Below are 10,408 nucleotides of genomic sequence, written 5' to 3'. Positions count from 1 at the left end.
CTAAGATTATGATGGTGTTACTACATTTGTACTCCATGCAGAAGGACAAGGATCTCGCAGTGTTTCTTGCTGGTTTTTGTTCCGATTGGCAGGGAACAAATACGACCTAGTTTGTTGTTCCAATTGCAGGCTACAAATACAACCTCGTTTTTTTATCAAAACATGTGCCTAGAACCACAGAGTTGTAGGAGGAAGTGGTGAGAGATATGACCTCCACCTTCAGGCAACCACAGAATTGCTTCATTTCTAGCGACCACCGCATCACCGTATAAATGGTCGATTTTTGCACGACAATTACTGTTGCGTGCATTATTGGTGTTGCGGGAGCCACGAGAGAGCCACGATCAACAAACACAAGTCTGTTAACATATTCCTTGTTGTCAACATTTTTTTTTTTTTTTCTTCTTCTGTTGGGCCACAGTCATAGATGTCACCGCTTTCCCTAATCGACAGACGATGGAGTGGGCAGCTGTAGTCAACCTGGAGGTAATTCGTTGATTCGATATGGTAGTCAATGGGCTACATAACCGAATGCTAGATCAAAGCGATAAGTCGTAACAGTCAGTTAATGCATCACTAGACTATACGTAAAAATAGTTATACATATTTTATATAAATTATAATTACATAATAGATATAATTTATAATTACAAAGTATATATATATATATATAGGAAAAAAGCATGATAAGGATGGAGGTGTAGGGATGAGGCGCGCTCGTGAAGGCCTAGGTTAACCTAGGGTTTCTACTTGACCTCTACAGAATATTGTCAGGGTCTCTTCAAGGCGCACTATACAGTGTAGCAGTCTACACCTGTCGCTTTCGGCATTTCGACCTGTGGACAGGATGGACGATACTATGGATATGGACGCGGTTGATTACATTGAGGAGCCTTTCCCGGACAGAGTCATCTTTGACAACCCTAGATTCACTCCTGCCCCTCCGATTGTATCGTCTTCGCCGTTTGCTGGCCCGGAATCATCTCACCGACCTCCCGTTGTTTCCCTTCCGCGGCACAGCTCTGTCCCTCCCCTCATCGGGTCTCACCCTATCGACTCCCCTAATTTCGAAGTCCCTCCACTCTCCCCAAGCACCCTTCATATTCTATCCTCACATACCCCTCCCTCGCCCTCATTTGACCCGCTTTCCTCTTCCTTCTTTACTGCTCCTTCTGTCAACCCTCTGGTCTCTGCCGCGGCGCCTACCTCCTGTGTTGGTACCCGACCATCTGGGTGTTTCGAAACCCCTGCAGTCAAGGTTAAACCTGCAAAACCTTTTCCTCAGGAAGGTGTACCAAACCCCCTGGTGGACCATCCGTCTGCACCCCGTACCAACAAAAGGAAGTCGAAGTGCATTAAGGCTACCTCTAAGGATATCACCATAAGGTTCGGCGAGACCTCAGCTATAGGCGAGTTTGCTATTATGGCAAACACTGTGTTGGTAGGGCATGTCAGGGGCAAAGCATATTCGACAAAAAGGCTGACTCAATGGGTGAAGGAGATTTGGGGAGGTTTGCTTATTGATCTGCCGGAAGTCCATATATTACCAAGAGGTTGGTTCTCTTTACATTTTTCAAAGGAGAGTTACACGGACCTGGTACTGGCCAGGTACTGGCACATTGAAATGGCCTCGGTACACCTCAAGAGGTGGAGTCCTCTATTTGACCCAGAACGCGAACAAATTGGAGTTGGACCGATTTGGGTGCGCCTGCTGGGGCTTCCACTACAGTTCTGGGGTGAAGAAGTTTTCATCAGGATTGGTAATGCACTGGGTACATATCTTGATCATGACCACACGTTTGTGGAATCTAGGAGCAGGACCCTTGCGCATATATTGGTTCACTTAGACACTCGCGAAGGGCTGGAGGAAAAGATCACTCTTCAATGGGGGAGATACATCAGAGTTTAGATACTAGATTATGAGGGGGTCCCGTTCTGATGCAGGCGATGCCACAAGGTCGAGCATCTCTACAAAGATTGCCCACTCAATCGAAAAGATGAAGACTCCCCAAAGATCACTCCTGCACCTTCCAGGGCTGCCTCACCGGTCTCCTCGCGCCCCATTCCTACTAGGCGGTCTCCGGTGGCATCCACACGAGCGGTCGACCCTGGACTCAGGCACTCCTCGCCGCCGATGACCAGGGCTTGCTCGGCAACTGAAGCTATAACAGCCTCAGGTACTCCTCTGAACCCTCCTCTCTCTATTATTGATCATATTTTTAAGGATTCAGGTGCTTCTTTCCAGACATCAATGGCTCATTGTTCAATGTCATCCCCCCCCCCCATTGCCACCACTAGTCCCTCCTTGCTCTCACCCTCCTCATCTTCCTCCCCCCATCCATCCTCCGAGGTCTCCCCCCCTCATCCATACTTTCTTCGGTCCAGATCTCATTCCAAAGATTTGTCGGCCCGCCAGTCTGGTCTTGGCATCTCTGTGCCGAGTGCCGACCCCCTGCCTACCAGAGGCAGGAAAACTGATCTCTCAAAGGCTATTAAGAAAGCAGGGGCGGAGGTTGTCTTTGGTCGTCAATCCACCATTGACGGGGTCCTTAGAGCAGGATATACCCCTTGCAGTGTTCCCCCATGAAGTGTTTATCTTATAATTGTAGGGGGCTGGCTAGTGCCTCCAAGAAACTAGCCATGAAGCATCTCATAGAGACTGAACCTATTGATATCATTCTGCTCCAAGAAACTCTTTGCTCGGCCGAACAAATGATCCGGATTTAAGCAGGAACGCAATAGATTACAGAGATAACCATAAATACAGAGATGCGATAACCATAAAAACAGAGAAGCAGCGGAAATAATACTTCATTTCATTAATGGAGAATATTGAAATATGCTTACAAACAGAAATGGAAAGAAACCAGCTAGGGCGATGGTAGCTTATCTCTGAGAAGAGATGTGGCGGCTACATGCCTCTGAATTGTTCCGAACTCTGTTACAATGAGGCTCGAAGGCCTATTTATTGTTGAGAAACAATGGAAAACCCTTCACATCCCGAAACCTAACCCTAGAAGATGAAACGCCAAATTGTGGGCCCCGTTTGGGTAAATTGGTACATCAATTTCTCGGGGTCGTAACTTTGGCATACGATCTCCGTTTGACGCGTACGATAGCTCGTTAGAAAGATCTATTCGAGTACTACCACTTTGGGAGGCAACATCGGTCCATGGACCCATATTGCCCCAGATTCCCAAAAAACGTCGTTTAGGGCCTCAAAACGGCTCCGGAAGTTCAGGACCCGAAAAACTGCTACAAATAGTAAACTGTGCTACAATTTAGAAAACTGAAAAAGCTGAAAGAGACAATTGTGGGGGTCCAAATGGGATAGGTGGGTAGCCACCAACATCCACCTGGAGCATTCCTCCCCCCTTAGGAAGCAATGGTCCCCATTGCGTTGAGTTCCTCCCTGAGATGAGGAAGCTTCGGCTGAGCTGGGTCTCTGGTGAGCTGTTCTGCAATCTCTGTTGTGACCAAAAATGGTGGGAAGCATGGTTGGCGATGGTCCACATTGAACACTCGGTTCAAGTGAAGGAATGGAGGAATGCTGTGCTTCAAAACATTGTTTCCCGTAGCCTTGGTACTGGTGTAAGGACCATGTCGGAGTGGTCGGAGCTTCTGATAGGCTCTTGTAAGGCGTTCTTTCTGCAGATGTAACCAAACTTTGTTGCCCACCTGAAACTTATGTGGTACCCCTGTGGGTGAGGAGAAGTTGTTCCTGTGTTCTATCATGACCGTATCCCTTTGTTGTTGCTGCTGCGTGGAGGAACCCTTTGCAGGGGTCATGGATGTAGCAACGATCTTCCCCTTATTTTGGGAGTGAACCAGACAGATGAATTTCCTGGTCTGTGATATGAGCTTGTTGCCTTTCTTGGTAGTGATCAAGGATGTGGCAGTAGGTGGGGCTACCTCTGGTATCCTGTATAATGAATTATTCAAAGAAATAATGACAGCACGAGGCCTTGACTCATACACAGCATGTCGCCTCCACAAGTATGGCTGGCCTAATAGTACATCACAAACATCCAGAGGTGTAACATCACACAATACCTCGTCTGTGAAGGGTTTGATGCTGTAGGGAAGGCGGCACTGCTGGCGAACTTTCAGATCTCGTCCTTCGTGAAGCCACCCGATACTGTACGGCTGCGGGTGCGGTGTAGTCGGTAGGCCCAACCGCTTCACAACCTCTGCTGAAATGAGGTTCTTTTGGCTGCCACTGTCGATAATGAATTGTAGCGGCGAACCCTTCACCCACATCTGTGAGTGGAAAAGGCGCTCCCCTTCCTCTGGATTTTCGGGCTCATCTTTCTGGATCTTGGCGGTGGCAACAGTGGCGCTGGGATCTGCATCAATGATCTGCTTCCCTTTGCCATTCCCCTTGTCGGGTTCTAGCTCAGGGTCGGAACATGCATCTGATTCAGAAGCCTTCAACTCAGCCACCAGCGACTGCTTGGTCGGACACTCACTTGTGTTATGAGTGGGACTCTTGTGGAACTCACACCACTTCCCTGTGTCCTTCTTCGGCTTCATGGTGTTGTTCTTTTCTTGCGGCTTCGACGGGTTGTCTTGGGTCACCCCGCCTTGGCTTTGTCCTTTGGGCTTCGGATTTGCAGATCCAAAGTCTCGCTTCTTCTGTTTGAACTTTTGCTCGATTTTGACAGCGTATCGGTATGTTGTGCCGAGTGAGGGGATGTTCAAGAACCCCATCTCTTCCTGGATGTATTTGTGTAGGCAGCCGCGATATTTGAGTACCAGATGCAGCTCAGAATCTTTGATACCCAATTGTGTGCGAAGGGTATGAAAAATGTTTGTGAACTCTGGCACATCTTGGTCTCGTCCCTACCGCAGTGTGGTCCATTTGATGTATTTGTCCTCATAGCTTCCCACAGGGTAGCACTGCTCCTTGATGGCATCCTGGAAGTCATTCCAAGTGGGTGCGGCTGAAAATAGTGAGCCTGTACTTTCATCCTTCAGCTCGCAGTAGGTTTCCCACCAGTCCTTGACGTGGGGGGCTGCTTTGAGAAGAGCGAAAACAATCTTTTCCCGACTTGAAAATTCATGAACGGAAAAATACCCATCTAGCAGATTTAACCATTTATCTACGACATCTGCATCTATTTGACCCTCGAAGATGGGGATTTCGAAATTAACTTGTACCTTGAAGGGTGTGGCATTTCCAGAGTCGCTGTTGGAAGCCGATGCGTCGCCTCTGGGTAGCCGCTGAAGGATCTGCGCAAAGCTATCCATCATTGCGTTCCTTTGCCGCTCGAGCGCTTCTTCGAGCAAGATTTTGATAGGATCTCCTGCCCCCTCGTCTTTCTTCTCATCCGCCATGGGAGGCCGTCGAGAATTGCGAGGCTGGTCTTGCAAAGGTTCGACCAGTTCAAGCCCTAACTCCTTATATCCCGACCTCGTTGGGGACATGCAAAGAAAAACAGAGAAAAAGCAGACCGCTCTGATACCACTGATCCGGATTTAAGCAGGAACGCAATAGATTACAGAGATAACCATAAATACAGAGATGCGATAACCATAAAAACAGAGAAGCAGCGGAAATAATACTTCATTTCATTAATGGAGAATATTGAAATATGCTTACAAACAGAAATGGAAAGAAACCAGCTAGGGCGATGGTAGCTTATCTCTGAGAAGAGATGTGGCGGCTACATGCCTCTGAACTGTTCCGAACTCTGTTACAATGAGGCTCGAAGGCCTATTTATTGTTGAGAAACAATGGAAAACCCTTCACATCCCGAAACCTAACCCTAGAAGATGAAACGCCAAATTGTGGGCCCCGTTTGGGTAAATTGGTACATCAATTTCCCGGGGTCGTAACTTTGGCATACGATCTTCGTTTGACGCGTACGATAGCTCGTTAGAAAGATCTATCCGAGTACTACCACTTTGGGAGGCAACATGGGTCATGTTGCCCCAGATTCCCAAAAAAAACGTCGTTTAGGGCCTCAAAACGGCTCCGGAAGTTCAGGACCCGAAAAACTGCTACAAATAGTAAACTATGCTACAATTTAGGAAACTGAAAAAGCTGAAAGAGACAATTGTGGGGGTCCAAATGGGATAGGTGGGTGGCCACCAACATCCACCTGGATCAACAAATCTCCCAATCCTTTCAATCCTTGACCCCGGGTTGGTCCTTTGCAGCCCTCGATGTTGCTGGTCGATCCGGTGGTCTGGCCATTGGAGTTAACCCTCGCTCTATTAAGGTTGAAGCTACTTGGGGGGGGCTCGGTTATTTGGGTCTGGATTTTTTCACCGCTGATCTAGGCATGCATCTCATATTAGTGAATGTATACGCCCCGTGTAATCAAAGAGAACAATTTTGGCAGCGTCTCCTACATCTCTCCCTCATGGATGCAGGGCAGATCATAATCGGAGGAGATCTCAACTTTTCATTAGGATTCAGGGAATCATGGGGATCGGCCGCACAAATCGACTCTATCACAGATTATATGACTAATCTTTTAGAGCAGACAAATTTTGTGGATATCCCCATGCATAAACTCCTTCCTACCTGGAGGAACAGGAGGGTGGGCGATGCAGCATTGGCTCGCAGACTTGACAGATTCATCATGAAATATTCGCTCCTTCAACAATTGCATCATTACAAGCAATGGGTGGGCTCGGGAGCCATATCGGATCACGCGCCTATATATCTGGAAATCCAGGGGCCATTTAAGAAACCAAAAGCCCCTTTCAAATTCAATCACATCTGGCTGAGGGACCCGTCATATATTAAGATGATCTCTGAATATTGGAATACACATCCCATTGATGGAACAAAATCACTTGCAAAAGGATTCTGCAAAAACCTCTCTGAGATCAAGCACCTCTCCATTAAATGGACCAAGGATAAGCATGCTCGGGAACCTCTCAACTCTCTCATATCGAAACAGAGTTGAGCGCACTACTGGATGAATGGGGTCTGGGTTTCATCACAGCTGAGGACAAGGTCAACTGATAGAATTGGAAAACCCGAAGGCCAAAATCCTAAAAAAGCGCGAAGAATCCCAGCGATTGAGGAGTAGAGCTATTTGGATACAAGCAGGGGACGATAATTCGAAGTTTTTTCACAGTTATGCCAAAGGTAGAAAGGTGTCCAACACCATTTAGAAACTCCCCACTCCTGAGGGAGACATGGCTGACTCCTTTAATAAGCTTGCCCACCTCGGCATTACTCATTTCAGAAATCTCTACAAATGCCCTCATGAAACAAACCTCCCTGATATTATCAATATAGCGAGACATTTTCCGATATTTGTTGATGAGGATGATGCTGATGAGCTTAATGCTACAATTACTTCTGGGGAGCTAGAAGGTATTTTAAAATGGTTCAAAAAAGATAAAAGTCCAGGCCCAGATGGTTGGACCATTGAATTCTATCTGGCATTTTACGAAATCCTGGGGCAGGATCTTCTGAATGTCGTAGAGGAGAGCAGAACTACAGGATCCATCTACAACGCCATCAACTCGACCTTCATAGCTCTCATCCCAAAATCTGACTCTCCTTCTTCATTTGATGATTATAGACCTATCTCTTTATACAACTGTCTATACAAGATCATTTCCAAGGCCATTGCCAACCGTCTCAGACCGATTCTCTCCAGACATATTGCCCCTCAACAATTTGCTTTCCTCGAATCCAGACAGATTCATGAAGCCATTGGTTCGGCGCAAGAAGCCATCCATTCTATCTGGTCCAAGCATCTCAAGAGCATCATTCTCAAGATTGACTTATCCAAAGCTTTCGATCGTGTCAGTTGGCTCTATATCAAAATGCTTCTTATTCATCTGGGTTTCCCTCACATATACATCACTTGGATTATGGCCTGCATTACATCCCCTTCCTTCAGTATTCTCATCAATGGCTCGGCCTCACCCTTCTTTCACTCTGAAAGGGGACTGAGGCAAGGATGCCCTATGTCTCCTCTTCTCTTCCTGATAGTCATGGAAGGTCTTAGTCGGCTCATAGCCTCTGCAAAAAGGAATGGCGATATCGGTGGTCTCCAGATCTCAGATGATTACTCTCTCACTCATCTTCTATTTGTGGACAATGTACTCATTCTGTTGGATGGAAGCATTCGGGATACCGGAACTTTTTCCAAGATTCTTCTTCTCTTTTCCTTCGCTACATGTATGCTCGCAAATCATACTAAATCCACTATCACTTTCACTCGTACATCTGTACAGGAATCACATTTTGCTCAGCAGGCTTTTCCCTACAGCATTCACCCCCTGGATAGGGGCCTAAAATATCTAGGGTACTGGCTAAAACCAACTTGCCAAAGAATTGTTGATTGGGTTTGGCTGGTTACAAAGTTGGAGAAGAGACTCACTATATGGAGCTTCAGATACTTATCAAGGGCAAGCAGACTGGTGCTTATTAAATCTGTCTTGGAGGCCACTCCGGTCTTCTAGATGGCACTTGCATGGATTCCGCAGAACATCCTAGGGTGGTTAAAACAACTCTGTAACAGATACCTCTGGAATGGCAATCAGGACAAAAGGTTATTTGCCTGGATAAGTTGGCAAAAGATAGCCCTACCAAGGAAATGGGGCGGATGGGGGCTCAAGGACCTTCCCCTCTTCGCCCAATCACTTGCTGCAAAAATGGGCTGGTCACTGATGACAAGTCAGAATCTTTGGGCACAAATATCATACCAAAAATACATTTGGCCTCAAAGCTTATTGGACTGGATCAAACTACCATCATGGCAGGTTTGGGGATGCTCTTCGGTATGGAAGGCACTGCTCCATTCCCTTCCCCTCATACGAGACAATTTGGTTTGGAGAATCAATGATGGAATGATGGGAAGGATTGGACAAGATCCGTGGATAGGAAGTGGAGGAAGACACCTACTTAGTAGAGATCTTATCAGGCACCTACATGCATGAGGGATCAAGGTTTTTGCACACATCGCCAATCAACAGAACACAGATATCTTCTCACAGGCATGGAAGTCGGCCCTACAACTTGATCTCCCCCCCAATGGCATCAGGAGTGGCTAGAATATACCTCAGCATTGACTGAATCGCATATCCGCATCAAACAGGGGCCTGATGAACTAATATGGTGTTTGGCAGATAATGGTACATAACGCCAAAGCCTGGATATTGTTCCCTCATACAGCATAAAAAATCGGACTTGACATTGCACTGGTGGCGAGATATTTGGAAGCTTACTGCTCCCCCACGTACTAGACTTTTTTTCTGGTGTGTTCTTAAGGATATTGTCCCCACGGGAGAGCATCTAACCCATAGAGCGATTTATGGACCCATCTTGGTGTATTCTGTGCAAAGAGGCATCGGAATCAACTGTACACCTCTTCCTACATTGCACAGCAACCCGCACTCTCTGGCAAAACATTTCCACATCTATTGGTTTTTCTGGGTCTTGGACCAGTGATGATATACAAAGTGCATGGGAAGATTAGAATCGTAGACATCCGGGATCAAAATTACTGAACCTTCCCGTAGTGGTCTTTTGGCATATTTGGAAGGCCCGGAACAGATATATCTTTGATAACTTGGCTGTGTGTTGGCCTCGAACGGAAGCCGGCATTATCTCTGCATACCTTGAACTGCCCGACCTTAATACCCCTAGGGAGAGGCGCATACAACCACCCCCCATCATAGACAAATCAGTACCTTGGGCTTTCTTCGATGGGGCCGCGAATCAAAATGGCTGTGGGGGTGGTTTCGTTCTCCATATCAATGAACACCACAGTTACAAAGTAAAACTGGGGCTTGGTGTGGGCTCTAACAATTTTGCGGAACTCATGACCCTACGACACTTATTACATTTCTCTCTGGGACATCAGTGTTTAAATCTTAACATATTTGGGGATTCAAAGATTGTTGTAAACTGGTTCAATCATTCTACAATATGTCACATACACACACTCAGCAACATATTGTATGAAACACATACTTTCAAGGCAGCGTTTAACCATATATCTTGTATCCACATATACAGGGAATATAACTGCAACGCTGATCAATTATCCAAGGAGGCCGCGCTACTTCCCAGAGGAGAATGGTTATTATTGGAGGAGCGAGGGACTGAGGAGTACTGCTATTACCACAAGCCGTATATAGATGAGCGATATCAGAGGGACAATAGTCCTGATCATAACAAACGATTAAATGTTCAAGATCTGGAAATTTTTATAAATATTTTTTATATATATAAATCTTATTGTAAATCTTTTTGATAATGGACCCTGCGTGGTCATGTACAGGCGACTACAACTAGACCGTTAAACTGACAATACAAACAGCTTTATTGTTTAAATAGCCAGATCACCCTGCATGGTGGATTTTGATTGACGGCACTGATACCGCATATGCTATAAATATATATATATATATATATATATATATAATAAAA

The 10,408-nt window shown here is 46.2% G+C and overlaps 1 protein-coding gene across 1 annotated transcript; it reads left to right on the top strand.

Annotated features, from left to right (window-relative positions):
• The first annotated feature begins 7,965 nt into the window (after nt 1-7,965).
• Nucleotides 7,966-8,436, top strand: LOC149242576 (uncharacterized). Its single transcript, XM_089370884.1, has one exon. The coding sequence runs from the start codon at nt 7,966-7,968 to the stop codon at nt 8,434-8,436; it is 471 nt and encodes a 156-aa protein (XP_089227010.1).
• The last annotated feature ends 1,972 nt before the right edge of the window (nt 8,437-10,408 follow it).

This window comes from Pinus tabuliformis, chromosome 8, assembly GCF_031772625.1.
Source record: "Pinus tabuliformis cultivar Carrire ecotype Pingquan chromosome 8, CPIR1, whole genome shotgun sequence".
In the NCBI taxonomy this organism is placed as follows: domain Eukaryota; kingdom Viridiplantae; phylum Streptophyta; class Pinopsida; order Pinales; family Pinaceae; genus Pinus; species Pinus tabuliformis.
The sequence above is the reverse complement of the archived record's forward strand: the minus strand, read 5'-3'. Positions and strand labels throughout refer to the sequence as shown.

What these genes read in the sequence shown, in the direction of transcription:
- LOC149242576 (XM_089370884.1), top strand. Translation starts at nt 7,966, where the DNA reads ATGGAAGGTCTTAGTCGGCTCATAGCCTCTGCAAAAAGGAATGGCGAT.